The 16,970-nt window shown below is 40.0% G+C and overlaps 2 protein-coding genes across 4 annotated transcripts; one reads left to right on the forward strand and one right to left on the reverse strand.

The window, feature by feature from the left end:
* Positions 1–336: 336 nt before the first annotated feature.
* LOC109992340 (opioid growth factor receptor-like protein 1) lies at positions 337–6,696 on the reverse strand. 3 transcript variants are annotated; one of them, XM_020644893.3, is made up of 7 exons: positions 6,618–6,696; positions 5,783–5,848; positions 5,600–5,681; positions 5,420–5,498; positions 4,903–4,969; positions 3,770–3,918; positions 337–3,681 (listed from the first exon to the last, which is right to left on the reverse strand). In XM_020644893.3, exons 2-7 carry the CDS (start codon positions 5,825–5,827, stop codon positions 2,577–2,579), a joined length of 1,527 nt encoding a protein of 508 aa, XP_020500549.1. In that variant the 5' UTR covers positions 5,828–5,848; positions 6,618–6,696; the 3' UTR covers positions 337–2,576. The 3 variants fall into 3 exon arrangements, with proteins under 3 accessions (XP_020500549.1, XP_020500548.1, XP_065817467.1); XM_020644892.3 differs by having other exon boundaries at positions 6,397–6,688; XM_065961395.1 differs by lacking the exon at positions 6,618–6,696 and adding an exon at positions 6,317–6,397.
* A 7,428-nt stretch (positions 6,697–14,124) lies between these two features.
* On the forward strand, positions 14,125–16,736 carry LOC109992347 (potassium channel subfamily K member 15). Its single transcript, XM_020644907.3, has 2 exons — positions 14,125–14,796; positions 14,957–16,736. The coding sequence occupies exons 1-2, from the start codon at positions 14,514–14,516 to the stop codon at positions 15,958–15,960; spliced, it is 1,287 nt and encodes a 428-aa protein (XP_020500563.1). The 5' UTR covers positions 14,125–14,513; the 3' UTR covers positions 15,961–16,736.
* Positions 16,737–16,970: the final 234 nt, after the last annotated feature.

Here is a 16,970-nt window from a genome sequence, read left to right on the forward strand (position 1 = left end):
AAATATGAAACTGCTGAAGATTGACAATGACGTGAAAGAAAAGACATAAATCACATCAATATAGCTGTTGAACAAGTCAACGTCTGGTATTCATGGTTTAAATGGTATTACAATGACTCTTTAAGGTCAACAGTGGAAAATTAACGTTAAAACAATTGACTCATTGTTTCGGCACCACACAAGACAAAGCCTGCAAACGTCATCAAATATAAATGGAAGCACACTGAATAGAGATTAAGAAGTTTTAAAATAAGAGAAAGGCATTCTTCCCCTGGCAAAGAGAACAGGAATAATCCGAGCTCTGCTCCTGATCACGTCTTAGAATAAGTCAACAGAAACTGTTAAGACGTTTTATTTATAATGTTCCAAACAGGGAGGGAGGGGGGCAAAAACAAACAGCAAACTTGAACAGTATGTATTCTTCCTCCTGACTCACAGCCTCAAATGCACACTGATCCTGAGGTCTGAACAGACTGTGTTGCATCAATATCTTTAGCATCTTTCTCCCTCCTCTCTGGTGAGTCGTGTCTTCGCTGAGGCTGGAGAAATAGACGGATACGTCTGACTTTATGCTGCACTGGGAAATTAAAAAAACATAACAAAAGGAGTCTCAGGAATAGGAGCAAAAGCTGACATCTACCACAGTGTTATCCTGAGAGTTACAATTGAATAATCTATAACCGAAGTCAGACTTTGGCTAAACACATATCAGTTTCATAAAAACATCCAAAAATAGTATCACTTTATTCTGATTTGTTAACAGCTAGATATGTAGTAGGGAAAAGTCATTTATAAAGAATTCAGCACTTTTGAAAAGTCATTACCATTTCATTCTGTAAATACCAAAACGTCAACAATTAACAGTGAAAACTTAAGTGCAAATGTAAAGAAATGCATCAACATCATCAAACTGGCTTGTGATATGTCATGGCCAAACAAGTCAAATGAACACACAGTGGACTTTAAATCATGGCCAAAGCTTACTCATTCCCGCCAACATACAGACATATTGTACAATCAACCAGTCTCTTCACATTTTTTTGGCAAGGTTCTCAGTGTTCAAAAGTCTACTTCCCAAATCTGCATGAAAACACAGATGATGTGCAAGATTACGGAAACATATCTTCAATGACATTCAGTCTTAAACCCGTTGGAGCATCGGGGGTTCAGCAGAAACACAAACGGGTGCAGAAAGATTTAACACACAAGAAAAAAAAAGGAAAATAAGAAAATGAATTCATTTTTTTATTTTTCAGTGCAAAAAAAAAAAAATAGCGCAATTCTTCAAAGTATTAAGGTGTTAAAATGCTGAGAAATATCCATTCCATTGATATACATTAATAATAGTGCTTTTAGTATTAAATACCAGTTATTGACAGACTTTGTTATTATCAAGGTGAAGAAGTCTGGTGATAGACGTTCATTTTGTCATTGTCAATAAATCCTTTTTGAAAGACCGAAACAATGTTTTATCTGTGAATTCAAAGCCGATGTATCATCTGTGCCTCAGAGCTTCACTCTCGCCCAAAAACTCCAAAATAAAACTTGAGAAAAACGAGACACTGTCGCAGAAGTTGACTTGTTTCATTTCAATCCCACATACACGCTTCCTTTTTTTAGCTGCTGTGAATTTACTAAATTAACGTCTTAAATAAGAACTGTGCCACAGCCAGAGTAGAAAAATCGCTATCATTAACACAATGAGGTTGTTAGCATGTTGAGTTTTCACAGCAGCCATGTCACAATTTATAAGACCAATCTAACTGTGGGTCTACTAAAGGAGTGTCTTATTTAATATGTACCAATTAATAGATGTTAGCACAAAGAGAGGATTAAAAATCACATTTCTTGTCCTTTGATCACAGAACCTGTGAAGGTCTTTCAAAAAAAAAGATTGATCAGGACAATTAGCCTCAGTGGAAAAATGACGACAATAATACTGTAGTGAGGCATTTGAAATTTGGAAAGCAACATCCTCTTTAAATCTCATCCACCAAAAGTTGTTGCATGGATATTCATAATGGATACATTTCTGTTATCATGGTTGTTTACATTTTTGTTATCCAATCACATTTTTTCCAAAACTGCGTAGCGGTGACAGAGCAGCAGCAGCAACGTTAGCATTATTTCAGAGGGATAATAATTCTACAAAGTTTGTAAATTTAAATGTGTAACTGAATTTTCTGAGGACAGTTGACCTGCCAATTCCTCACAGATCCTCTATCTCCAGCACAAGTAAAAAGCTAGTGACAATGAGCCTAACGTCACATCCCTGGTCCTGCAGATCACAGCAGTCCATCAAGTTTTCCGTTGATATTTTAACCTATCACAGGATTTGTTGCCAACAATCAAAAACACAGAATATCACCAGCTTCGTCCTTTCACATTTTCTGAGGGCCACGTAGAAACTGAGTCACATCCAGTCCCACATGAGTTCATATTCTCCTTCAAAGTAAAAAGAATCCATATCTAAACATCAAACATAGCAGAAATAAGGCCCAGAAAATCAGACTCTGTCCTTATATTACATTTCATTTTAGCTTCAACTACTGTTTTCCTTCTATCAACCAGTTTTTTCATGAATTCCCCATATTTGGGTCTGAGCTTGAGGGCTTCGATTCCATATCAGCATCTTCCGCCTCCTTCCCATTCGTCTGTTCATCCACACCTTTGTCAGTGCTCGTCTCTGACCCATTTGTGGCTGACCCATTTTCCTGTGACGTTTCTTCCTCTTCCTTTTTGTCTGGCACTTGATTAAAATCGGTCCTTGGGATTTTTTCCTCCCTTCCTGAAGAAAGGGAGGGTGAGTGTTTTGACGTCTTAAGGGGGGTTTGCGATGATGGGCTCGTCTGACCAGAGGCTTTATTAGACGCAGCTTTTTCTTCCATCTGCCCACCGGCCAAGTCCCCAGCGGAGCCGTTGCTTGGCAGCACCTTGTCATCCTCCCTCTTCTTCTTCGGTGGTTTTTCAGTGTCTATGTCGCCATCTGTTTGCATAATGTTGTCGGGTTCCTGCTTGCTGTCCTTTGAGTCGTTGGAAAGTTTCTCCTCACTGTCCGCACAGGGCTTGGGTTCTGACGTCACAGACTCAGGACTGGGCGACTGATCCATCTCATCAACATTCTCCGTTGAGTCACTTCCATTGCCCAATATTTCATTATTAGATTCTGCCTCAGCATTTCCATTATCGACAGTCTCAGAGTCTGATTTTGGCTCAGGGGATGCCTCTGACTCTTTGTTTTTTTCTTTACACACAGTTTGATCAGTTCCTTTCTGAGCCTTTGAAATATTATCAAGTCCATCCTCTTTTTGTTGCACAACTGCTTCTCCGTCTTTGCTTTTGCCCCGTGAAAGCACCTCCTCTTTTCCGTCTCCATTCCCAACTGCATCCGATCTTTTCTCTGCCTTTCTGAATTGTTTCTGAATCTTTCTGGGACACCACACAAACTTATCCCTTGGCTCAAAGTGAAGGTATGCAAAGCGCACAAGCTCCTGACGTTTCTGCTTGTCCTTTACGGCAAACAGAAAGTAGTCGAGGACGCTGCGTTTAACACTGCTGAGGGTCTTTTTAACTAGAGTCTCTTCCAGAAAGAAGCGCACAAGAGGGGCCTGGAAGTGTTTGAAGCCCAGCTCGCCCAGGCTCTTCAGGATGCGAGTGATGCGCAGGTTGTTGTGCATGTTTCTGCGAAAGATGAGGAGGGAATGCTGAAATTATGAACCACAAAGACATATCTGTGATACTGCTACCATGAAAGTATTTGGATAATTACCGCTCTAGATTTCCAAATCGCTCCTTCCAGTTATCTGCTCGTTTCACTTCGCCCGTCTCTTTGCTGACCAATCGAATGCCATAGAAGCCCAACATGAGTTCATAGGACTCGACAAGTCTCCTTTTGGCGTCCTCATTCTTCTTGAAAGCCTTGGGAGCAAATACAGCAAAGGCAATAATATAAACAAAATGCATAACCCTTTTTTGCATTAATGATTACCCCTAACAGCACCATCAAAAAGAAAATAAATTATTAATTTTTTAATAGGTTAATTTAATCTAGTGTGTCCGCATTTCCAGCTTGACAGCTGTTAGCACAGATAAGTAAATGAAAGCTGTGTATTCAATGGATACGTTTTGTTGAATGAACCTTAGGGTTGGAATACATGTGATGTGTGGCTTTGATTTGTGCAAATAAAGGCAACTGTTGAAAACCCAACACTTCTTATGAACTGCTTGACAGATTTTCATTTCCAATAGTGTTACGAATGTAGTCCTAATGTCTGTACTTCTGCCGGTTTACTTTTTTTTCCTAGGTTGGATGTGTTGCCTGCGTTCTGTCTGTCTGTGTGTGAATAGGTGTGCCAGCCCCAGGAGCTGATTGGCCGATTAATTTCCTGCTCCTGCTGATGAAAGGCTGCGAAGAGGTCTTCCCCCTATTAAAGCAGGAAGATGACGTGACTGCAGCGCAGGAGGGGAACTCCATGTCTCTCACCTTCCAACCTGCCACGCCATGTTTTCCTTTTTTAAGCAATTGAGCCTATTTAGTTCTGTGTTAGGTTATTTAGGGGATAAATAACTAGTTACTTTAACATGGTTTTCTTCTGTTTTGGTTCGTTAGGGAGGTAAGTTTGCTGTGTTTTGTTTTCTTTGATTTATCAGGTTAGTTTGGTTCACTGTCAGTTAGACTCGGTTTCGTTTGTTATGTTTGGCACTGATTCACCCTGAAGCTTACGTTCATTCTTATCTCACTCACATGTTGCTGTTCACTTTTTTTCTGTCCTGTAAATAAATGATGTTGTGGTGAAAACATTGCATATAGTCTCAGTGGCTGCTTGGGAAGTGAGGGATTTGGGGCCTTTATTCTTGTTGTGCTTGGCTTCCCCTGTTGACGGGGCATAACAATAGACTTACCTCGATTTCCTTCTTGGTGAGTTCTGAAGCCATGTAATTAACCCCCGGCTCTCGCAGTGGAAACAGCCTTAGGATGGCAGAATATTCAAGAGAGAAACAACACAGAGTCAATTAGCACCAAATGAAAGCATAAGTAATTTAATTAAGATGATGTCAGCTTTTCATGCAACTCTTTGTAGGCAAAATATACAATATGATCTTGGTGCTTCATAAATAAAATGACCACATACAAATCTGAAGCCTCATTGAACCTAAATAAACCAAAATAGTAGCTAATGCATTGAAAGGACATTTTAACCCCATTTGACTCACTATTGGGAAAAAGTTTGCCCACCCAAACCTGAAATAGTACAACAGACACAAGAATAACACCTAATCAGCATATTTTATATAAATCATATTTCATGACAGCACACTGCTGGCAGCTTCTCACTACAAGGTCACAAGAATAAGATGTCTTTGTTAAAATAACTTTAACTTCGACACAGCCAAAACAAACAGCGCAAACAATACGTACCACTGGATATACGAGTGAACTCTCTCCAATCTTTTGTAGTCGTTTTTCCACTCCTTCAGAAATGATTCTATGAAGACATCTGTGCCACAGGATGAAAAAAAAAAAAAAAAAGCATCAGGAAACAGGGCACTCACTTTCCCAAATGCTAAAAAAAAAAATGTAAACACTCTAAAATGTTACCATCTGGAGCAGAAGGAAATTTATTCAGATAAAACTGCAAATTGTTCATTTTGTCTTCTGAGCACTCGTCATCAGCGAGGTTCTGCAAGAAAGAGAAAAAAACAAAAGAGGCATCATTTGACCTCTCTCATTTGTGTGATATTACAGACATATATTTAGTTGGACGCTTTGGCTGTTGCTTACTGGATACTCTCTTCTGTAGGTCTGCATGTCCTTTGCTGCTCTCATGTTTCTTGGCGTGTGATGCCACTGTAAATGAAAGTGAAAGTGAAATTAAACCTACATCAAACGTGTCACCGCGACATATACAGGGGAAATGCATTCGAGTACATTTTAAATCAGTCACGTCATGATGAGTTACAGTGATATATGCTAAGACTGTAATAAGCTGACATTTCGTTATGCAGTACATGTTGACATAATCAAGGCCGAGCTATTCCACTTCGACCTCCGAGATAAAGTCTACATGCTCGATTAAGATGTTTCATTTTAGATGCTAATAACAGGATATGTATATTTAAAATAAATAAAACAATGTAAGGTGCCCTAAATGATTACTAAAACATTACACCAGCTACGTCCAGCCCCTGGAAAGTGAGCTACCATCGGCGGCTAACATAGCAAGGCTAGTTAGCAAGCCAGCAGCAGAGAGGCAAAAAGCTATCATTAGCTTTTCCAGTCAATGTTAGCAAAACGCCTGGCCGGCTGCAAACCAACCTGTTTCTACTCATCGTATCCGACACAGTAACATGATTTAGGTACGATATGGGTTCGATTAAAGTTCAAGAAAGGCATACAGTTACTAAAGTCCAGGCAGACTTGTTTTTGTCTGGACATAACCGACGGGTTTGGCTCTCTCCGGCCGGGTCGTCTCCATCACTCTCTGTGTCCCAGGTCGAGTCGTAGTCACAAACACAGTCGTCCTCCATAATTTTAAATATAATATGACTAACTAAAGCTAAGTAATTGTGCAACCTGGTTAGGCGAAGTAAACCGACAAGAATCAAGTCACACTTGCATGTTCAGGTTACACAGGGGACGGCTCTGACCATCCGTCTCTCCAGTCTACCATCGTCAGACAGCGGCACCGTCGGGCGGCTGCAGTACTAGGCTGCCTTCAAGTGCTTCCACAAAGTAGCAATTCTCAAACTCCACATTACTTGACGTACATTTCCCCGTAATTTTAAACGGAGAAAACGTTCAATTAAACAGTATGTTTTTTTTAATAGCCATTCGATTTGGAAAAACAAAATACCCATAATAGTACGTTGTCGTTGCTGCCTCTGCGGATCATCATAAGAATGAAAATTAAGTTAGGTCTATACACGTAATAAATCATGACCCTGGTTTTCTTTATCAGTTGGCCAAACAAAGCATTTTTACCTCTTTTGGCCACTGTCGTAAAATACAAATCTCTTCATTGTGGCGATATTTTGCAATAAAATAAATGGCTAAAGTGCTTTCTAAGGAAGGTTTCGTTTTTTCCGACCGAACGGGAACGCAGCACACTTGCTGTGTTGGTTGAAGGTGATAAACTGCAAACCAGCTGATATGAGTCAGGAAGCTTATCTTAGCTACACGAAAACTCTCTTGACTCTTATGTAACGAAAACGAGAGCAATGATAAGAAACTGTTTTGATAACTTAATAAATAAACACGTATTACACAACGCGATATAGAGTAACACAAATGTGTCACAATCAAAAACTCAGTCAGGATTAAGGCATATAAATCACAAAGGTTTTATTATTCAGAAAAGTGAGGAATCAAGCAACTCTCCAGCTAAGCTTTTGTATTTTCATATCTATGTTGCAAAAAAAACATTTTTGTGTGGGTTTTTTAAACAGAGGTGCATATAGAATAAAAATGCTGCAGATAGTGACAACTCAGATTACTGTGAAATCAACAGCCATATGAAATACAGTGTTTAGGTATCTTTTTTAAAACATTAAAGCATCCAATTAATTCACACTGAAAAAGGCTGAACTACATCAAAGATACCCCACGCAGGGAGAAAGTCAGTTTGGTTCATTTAAGTTAAAAGAGTATAAAACTACTTTGTAAAAAAGATCAAATTGACAATGCACATGTGATCCAAAATTATAAAAAAAAAAACAAGAAAGTCACATGTTGTGATCCTTCCAGATACAATAGTCTGGGTGGTTTTGTAAGAGGGATCAGGTTACTAAAATATGTCTTTTAATAAATTGCAGGCTTTACCTTTATAATGGTGAGAATGAGAGGAAAAGTGCAGGGCTGTTTATAGGGAATTCAAATAAAGCATAGAGGCCATGGTAAAATCGGTGCCCTTTTATGCCCCACAACTGATTGTGTTTTCAGTTGTTCAAGACCCCAAAAAAGACAAAGAAGTTATTAAAATCAGCTGTGAGTAACTTTTGTTTTGTGTCGATATTGGCGCCCCTTGTGGACAAAGTGGATATGTCTCATCTCTTTTGCTGATCTTGACCTGTACCTATGTAAGTCATGTTTCCTGATGACAAATCATGTCTTGCTTATCTTAACAGTCAAATGGATCATCAAGTATGTAGAAAATGAATGGAAGGCTCTTTCTGTACTATGCTGTTAATCCACTTGTTCGACACGTACCCCCTGGCAGGGAATTCAGGCATTAAGAATTGCAACATCCAAATAATACAATCTTGTCAGGGATGGTCTTGTTTGTTCTAGTAGGCCATAAAGAAGCATCGGTATTGATTTCAGTCAGTTTCACCACCAGTTTAAAACTCCTACAGGAGCTTTAAGTATTTGAATCATTAAAATATGAAGGAAAAATAGCAGCAAGCTACAAAACAAAGGTACTCTATTGAACCAATCACCCTTATTTCACCACTGACGCTGTTTTAAATATTTTAAATATGGAAATATGTTTTGTATGTGGATAAAAGCTATGTATTTCTATCAACAGAAACCCTACATCACAACAACAATTTGATTTTACAGAAGACACTGAAAAAAGGAATCATTATTGGGATATCTAAAAATACACTTATGTTTGCTGCTCATTTCCTTTCAGAGAGTCAAGTCACTCTTTATAATGAAATGTGTGGATTGCAATAAATCAAGGGCCATTTTCTGGATTAGTCAATTTCTGTTTCCCCCCCCTGCAAAATCAAAAAAAGGCCTAGTTTAATAAGCCATTTATTACATGACTATTTAATAGAACAAGGGGGAAAAAGTAGAAACCGTTTGAACAGAATAAGCCTCTGAGTTTATGTAAAAACATATAACACAGCACTACAAGTTGCAACCCTCAAACAATGCAGCCAATAACAACTCACAGCTCAAAATCAGTCTGATTTATCTGTCTCATTAAAAACCATCTCACTTGTTTAATATCTTCAGTATATCACATCATATTGGATTCAGTTATTCAGCCTGTAAAGACCTGCAGTGCAAAGACAGAGTCAGGGGTGTGATCATATAATTGGACCATCATGTCCATCTTTTCAGTAATTGGACGGATGCATTCACCCATGGGAACAATTTTCACCAGAAGCGGGTATAAATAGAACTGTGTATTAACACAAGGGATTCAACGTTGAATCGCCGCTGGTGTGGGTTTCTATTTTGGGCTTTTGTTACTGTGGAAACCACAAGGCTCTGCAGGCATCCACTATTTGCTGTTGCTATTTAGTGCCTCCGCTTCATGGATTCCATATTGGAATATTTGAAATGGGCAAAACACAAGTGGAAAGATTTGTTAAAACACAGAGAGGTTAATATACGTAAAACCCAGGCTGGCTGGCTGTTTTTGAAGATCATTTGAAACTGAATATATCTAACTCATACCTCACATCAAAATTGAAGTGCTTGCTTCCTGTTCATTCTAGCACGAGCCCTGTGGGCGGAGTCTGTGGGTTCACCTGAGGACAGTCTACTTACGAAGAAGCTCCAGCTATTCATTTTCAGCAAGTTTTTTCGTGTAACGTTATAGTACACTGCTCAAAGAGGTTACTAATTAAACCTGCTTACAAATTTGCTGTGCATGCGCATCTAGCCAATCAACCAATGGTTTAACGCACCAATCACAACTCCCAACAGGCCAAAAATAAAACACACTCCAAACTGACTGATGCAAGCCGGGTCTAATGCTACATTGTTATCGAAACTACATGGCACTATTTTTCTCCAGCTCAAAATGTTTGTAAGCTGTGCGAAGCAGCGAGGCAGAGAGGTGGACTGGTCACACTGGGACAGATTGGACTGGTTTCACGTGAGAGTGCCAGAAAAGAAGTTGGCCTACCTTAGGTGGATTGTTGAAGACTACACGGAAAACAAGAGCCCGTGGAAGCTGTTCAGAGAGGTGAGTACAACAACTGAGACAACCAACAACTAGGCCTACTGCGTTGCCTAGCAATGTGAAGTCTGTCAAAAACTCTGCAGCTCTGCTTGCTTTGTGTCTACAGAAGCTCATGCTTTTGAGTTGCGACCTTTCAGTGTTTATTCTGCTGTAACATTGGCAGTGATTTGTACCATAATATTGCTTTGTTGTGGCCATAGTTATTTGAATATAGCTGGCTAGGCCTAAAGTGTCCTTATTTCTGGGTATAATTGTACTGAGGCCATACAGAGGAAGGCCTTTGTAGTTTTCTTAAATGTTTTCTTAAATGATCAACACTGGTTGAAAACAGTGTCTTTATGTCTTTTTGTTAAAGGGAACATCAAGGCTTTTCAGCTTCATGTTTTTCTTCTGTTGTCAAATCAAATTCAATGCAATTTTAGCCTAAAGGTCCTGTAGACCTGTGAGTTTGTGTGGATTTGTAGCTGTGAGAAATAAACCATACCGTCATCAGAAGTGAACTTTATGGTTAGAAGATAATGGGCCTTATGCACAAGCTAACTGATTAAAAGGTGCTTCTCTTTCGTCTTTTGGTCTTGACACATGATATCAACGGTTTCAGTCTCTGATGAGAAGTTGCTGCCATGTGAGATGTGAATGTCTTTCGAAATAGTACAGTTCATGACACACAAAGAAAGGGCAGAACAGATTTTGATGACATTTTTTTTGGGCACTATTGGTCTCTATTTATTAATATGGTTGTTATATAATAGATAAAACATGAAGAAATAGGATGAGTTTTTTTGCTAAGCATCGCATACACTGCTAAGGAAGTATGTGATGACAGAACTAACAGATGAAGGGACACAAGCAAACGTTATTTCCATTGAATATACAAACAGAATAAAAACAAGTGACATCTTTACGATATTGTCCCGTGTCACAAGTGTATCTGTTCTCTCTTGTGTCGATACAAAGCAGACAGCACCAAATATGACTCGGTCCATCAGTGACACATCGGAGGGGATAATCCTTCAGCCTTATATTGTGCCGTCTATGATCTCTGAGGATAAAGGCAACTACTTTTACCACCAAGTGTTTAGTTATAGTCTGTCGCCATGGCAACTACAGTGTAAATATCTCTGACACGATGCCAGCATGCATTCTATTTTTAACTTCTACATTGCCTATTTAAGGTCATACATGATGAAAGCTGATATAAATACATATATGTGTGTCTGCAATTGTTTGTTACAACTGTATGGTTCAAATAGGTCTACTGGAAAGAGAAATGCTGCAATAGTTATTGTATGCATTATGTTACCGGTCTGTTTCTTTTATATCACAAACCATAATATCCTTGTTTGTGTTTAAATGTAATATTGAAGACCCCCCCCCCCCCCCCCCCCACACACACACACACACTTATTAATTAAACTCACACTCTGCAAGGCTCATAAAGAAGCATTTCAGTTAATTTGATATCAAAAAAAGTTGAGAGTTAAAGTTTGATTTTCACCTTTTAAATCACAAAAGATCCAAATCTGTTATGGGTTTTGTTTTTGTGTGACTTTTGCTAAAGAGTCATGTTATTTTTTCTGCCTTGCTTTTTGCTGTTCCTCAAAGATTGATCCTCCTGAAACATTTATAGCGTCAGGTTTAATGTGGCTTTGGTACCTTTCTTTCATCTCCTTGGCAGTGTGTTAGATATACTGGTACATTTAAAGCTATTGCATTATAATGTTGCATCATGCCTTGTATTTGCTGATTTTCTGAAATTGTAGCTTAATGTAAATTTTCCCTAATCCTGCATATTATAAGAGTTTTGTGTTATTTAGTTCAGGCAAAAACTGCAGTTTTTTTGTTTTTTTACAATGATCTCTGCATACATGCCTGAGTAAAAGGTAACTAAATTCATCACCAATGCAAGGAAAGTTCAGCATTTGCTCTTCCTGATAAATGCAGTCATAAACACAAGAATTTATGCATTTATAAAATAACTCGTAATCCTTCATTCTGTCATGTTTGCAATATTTCCTCTCCAGATTTAGATGTCTTCCTTTTTGTTCTTGTCCTCTTTTTATGACTCCTTTGACAACAGGTCTATTTTCTTCAATATCTCTCTGTATCAGGTTGTCCCTGTCTGTCATTTTCTCCTTGTCAAAGCACAGCTGCTGTTTTCTGCTAAAGACCATCCTCAAAGTTTGGCTTTTACAGAGGAGCTTAATTTTTAGAAGCCTTCCTCTAGCATTTTGCCAGATTTGCATTTTATTTTTTTTCTCCTGCAGAATTGGCAGATGGGTTTTATTTAGAAGAGAAATACGCCTCCAGGCACAAGGTCCCTTTTTTCTTCGCATGATGCCATGTGCATCTTAAAAACGCTTTTGTACCATCTGCATATTCTCAGACAGCCTCACCAAACACAGAGAGGATGTCTTCTTGATTCCACGAGATGGACAAATGCTTTGTATGGACTGTTTAAGATGAAAACATGTGGGTAATATGAGACAAGATGGCTTTTTTTTCTTGAAAAGTAAGAGCTTTGAAAAACAATACTAAGAGCTGTTACCCCCCCTATTACACACACACATACAGGATTTGCAGGATTTCTTCTTGCAGGACTAAGCTGTCCTATTGAAAATAAAGCAACAAATGCAGACAGTATAGGCAATTGAACCTGTATAACATGACATAAAACTGGATTTTGTGGACAGTTAGTGACTTTTGTGTAATAATTTATAATAAAAACCCTTTTAATCTGTCCATGCCAGCTTCTAATTGAAACATATACCTGAGAGAGAGAAGAGCAAAAAATGAGCAGAACCAAATCAATGGCCCTTCTCTCATGAGTCTAAATACTTCTCCTTAAACTCAGGGCCGCTGTGGATTGATGGGCCTCCTCACTTTGTTCCAGGTCCTTGGGCTTCCAAAAGGCTGTGAATACAAGCTGTGTTGATTGATGGCAGCCTGTGAGGGCTTCAGGTACCTCTCTTTTCAGCTGAGATGTAATTGATTTATGGAGAGCTGGGTTGAATCACAACAGGGATGTAAGTGTGCTGATTTAGCCACTTAACACAGAAACAGGGCCGCTGCAGGCAGGTTGCTCTGTTTGAGAGGAACAAAAAGAACATACAGTGACACACCTGCAGTGTGTGTTTGTGTGTGCGTCTCATAGCTGCTGTAACGTGATGGCTCAATTCAGTTTTTATCTGATTCAACTGTTTGATCTCTTTTCCACTCCTCCGATGCTGGACTAAAAAGATGAATACTGATATGACATAATTCATCAAACGAGAGATTGGATCACTACACTCAACATATTACCTCACTGACAGTCCAAGTTCTGGTATAAGTAACCATGGCAACCAGCATCACCTACAGTCGGTTTGCAAAAAAGCAATAAGTGTAGCAACGCCGTTTGTATAGCCACTGTACTGGGATCAGTTCTGTCATGTGCAGAGAGGCACAAACACCCGTTTGGGTCTCCACACCTCCATCAAAACATGAAGTCACATGAAGTCATAACCTGAGAAAACACTCATGAGCAGTTAATGTGCATCAATTTAACTGTCAGGCCAATGTAACTGTTGCAAGAGTCGCTCAGATGAAGGCCTATTTAAAAAAAATAGCTTCTGAAAGCCTACTGTACTTTTATAGATCAGCTTACTTTTTCCCTGATAACACATCGATTAATGTTATTATTTGTAAGCTTTGAAGCTGATCATAATTTTAGAGTTAAAATGTATTTTATCTACTGAAATTATGTCTTTAAAAAAACACAACATTCCTTGTGAACAGAATTGGGCATACTGTAAATGTAGGCATTTAATGTTTGGCAAATACCTCAATCAACAATATGCATTTGGAGCGTATGATAGAACCTAAAGCACTTCAGTCTTTACATTTTAAGAAGTTTCAGAGTCAGTATTGACATGCCATTTTACATGTTGGTGTGTTCTTAGTTTAACATGAATATTAAATACGTTATTAAAGTAATTTATCCAGCTTTTGAAACCACTGCCGTGTGTGTGTGTGTGTGTGTGTGTGTGTTTCTGTTTTAACCTCTGCTCTGACGTGTTTGCCCTGACCTCGGCTGCGCAGTAGACAGTTTAAAAGTGTTCTCCCTCTGGTCGCTGCCCATGGTGCTGAACCCCCCTCCTCACCTTTTTTACATTGGTATCTGCGAGTCAGGACCTCACTTGTTGCACACACACAGCAGTGGCAAGACTGAACATTGGTGTTGAACTCGCCATGATTCTTATTCAAATGAAATGTTTACACACAGCTTTTTATTGGTGACTGCTTTGCGCATGCGAAGAGGCAGACTGCGACCACTTGCTGAGACGGATGACCGTGTGAGAGCATCAATCGCTCTCTATATACGCGCACGGCTGGATATGCGCGTTTTCACCTGAATGTGATTCCTGAACCCATTGACACTGATTCAAATCGTGTAATTTTTGTTGTTGTCTTCGCTCTACACGTCTCTGTCGCTACTACGTTTTACGCAACAGGCTGCAACACTAATGTGGAGCCCATACGCTGAAGAACCAGTCGAACACCTGTGACTGCGCCTGCTCTGCTCCGCCGACTGTTCTCAAGCCGACAGCGAGGATGAAGAAGCAAAACATCCGGACCCTGTCGCTCATCCTCTGCATGTTCTCCTACCTGCTGGTCGGCGCCGCGGTGTTCGACGCGCTGGAGTCCGAGTCCGAGAACTCCCGTAGGCGCATCCTGGAGCAGAAGCGCAACGAGATGAAGAAGAAGTACCGCTTCTCCGAGGACGACTACCGCGAGATCGAGCGGGTGGTGTTACAAGCTGAGCCCCATCGCGCGGGGAGACAGTGGAAATTTGCCGGCTCTTTTTACTTTGCCATAACAGTCATCACCACCATTGGTAAGTTAATGCAATGCTTCTGAGGGTTTTTTAAAAATATCTTTTTCTTTTTAACCTGAATGCAACATGTAAGGCTTGTTTGTAATTATAGAATTAACCAGCATTGCTTCAGTATGCGTCACTGTGTTCCTCTGATTCATTCTCATCTGTCTGCATTAAGGTTATGGACATGCAGCACCAGGCACAGATGCAGGAAAAGTCTTCTGCATGTTCTATGCCGTGCTGGGTATCCCTCTGACTCTGGTCATGTTCCAGAGCCTGGGAGAAAGGATGAACACATTCGTCCGCTATCTACTCCATAAGATGAAGCAGTGCCTGGGCTTCAGACGCACAGAGGTGTCCATGGAGAACATGGTCCTAGTAGGCTTCCTGTCCTGCATCGGAACACTGTGTGTTGGTGCTGCAGCCTTCTCTCACTTCGAGAGATGGAGCTTCTTCCACGCTTACTATTACTGCTTCATCACGCTGACTACCATCGGCTTTGGGGACTTTGTGGCTCTGCAGAAGAAGGAGGACCTCCAAGAGAAGACGCCGTACGTGGCGTTCAGCTTCATGTATATCCTGGTGGGACTGACTGTCATCGGGGCCTTTCTGAACTTGGTGGTGCTTCGCTTCCTTACCATGAACACCGAGGACGAGAGGAGAGATGCTCAAGAAAGGGCTTCACTGAAGAGGGACAGAGGCCTCTTGGACGGGGCTCTACGCGTCGTAGGGGAGCAGAGCAGAGACAGGGAGAGGAACAAGAGCAATGTGGTACACAGTCGCACTCGTAGCCACAGCACGCTATTCCTCCCGATCGAGGAGGGGACCAGCCGCACAAACCTCATCTCTTCCCCGGCGGAGGATCAGGAGAGGCAAAGAAGCCCCTGCAGACACAGGCTGCATTTTCAGATCAAGACAGGACGACACAGGAGAGAGTCCAGCCTGAGCTCCCTCTGCTCCTGTGTGTGCTACCGTTTGGGCATGTGTGACAGTCCTTTTGTGTCCAACAGTGAACACCACGGCTGCCACATTAACTCTGTGTACTATAACTCAGTATCCTATAGGATCCAGGGCTGCTCACCTGGTTCCAGGGACAACACAGGACTGTCTTCCCCAGGAAGCACACTCTCACCTGGACATAGCTTCCTGGAGTTCCCTCGCTCAAGAAGAAAGTCAGTGTAGAGAGAACTATATTTGGAAAGAGCATTTGCACAGAATGTGAACAGTATTTTCAATGTGTTACATCTCTTTTTTTTTTTTTTCTGCATGTCAAAAGAATCTGAATCTTTTGTTTTTGTTTAGCAAGGATGATTTCTTCTCTTCTTTTACAACAACTTTAATTTTGTTCCGCTGTTTTTTTTTCTTCTCGCATGTAAGCCAAAGTGCAGTGCATGCTGAAGAGAATGTAAAGCACACAATGTGACTGCATGAGTGCTGTGAAAAGATGTCAACAGTCTGGCTTTTCATCTCCGATCTTTCCAGAAGTATTTTGGATATAGTGCTTATCAATGATTGTATACCTGTTCAGTGAATGTATGTCAAGAATCCAAGTGGCTCCTGCTTTAGACAGAAACTTTTTCATGCCATAGCTAGAAGATGTCATTACACTTTTGTATTTAAAAAAAAAAAAAAAAAAAAAAAAAAAGCCTTAAAGAACTTTTACCAAGCACAGAATAGATTTGGCTTCTTAGCTCAGTGAATTGAATAACTCCTTTTATTACTTAGATCTCTACAAATTTTTTTCTGTGCATTGCACTCTAATACAAAGAGATTATGATTGTTACATGACTGATGGATGTAGCACACAGCATACTGTATATGTAGCAGGTTACTTGTAACAAACCTGGGAAATATTCACTTTTTAGGCAGGAAGGTGTTGTTTCCATGTAGACTTGGTTTCAATTCAGATTTGATGTGAACCTCTTACAGTGTTGTTTTATTAAACCAAAGGAAAGGAGCATTTTTTTGTGACTGTTTTTATTTGATCAGAGCTTGTTTATATTTATAATTTACACTTTTCAAACGTGTTCTTCTGTTTATCCTGTGTTTTTCCCCTTCAGGACCCTCACTGTAGTTGTATAGAGGTAATCATCTTGTCCAAGTTATATTCAAAAATCACTTTTAGTGATAATAGAACAGGAATTATGCTGACTTCCTTATGATACAACACAAAGTAGTGACCAGGTGATTTG

This window comes from Labrus bergylta, chromosome 12 (assembly GCF_963930695.1).
Source record: "Labrus bergylta chromosome 12, fLabBer1.1, whole genome shotgun sequence".
In the NCBI taxonomy this organism is placed as follows: domain Eukaryota; kingdom Metazoa; phylum Chordata; class Actinopteri; order Labriformes; family Labridae; genus Labrus; species Labrus bergylta.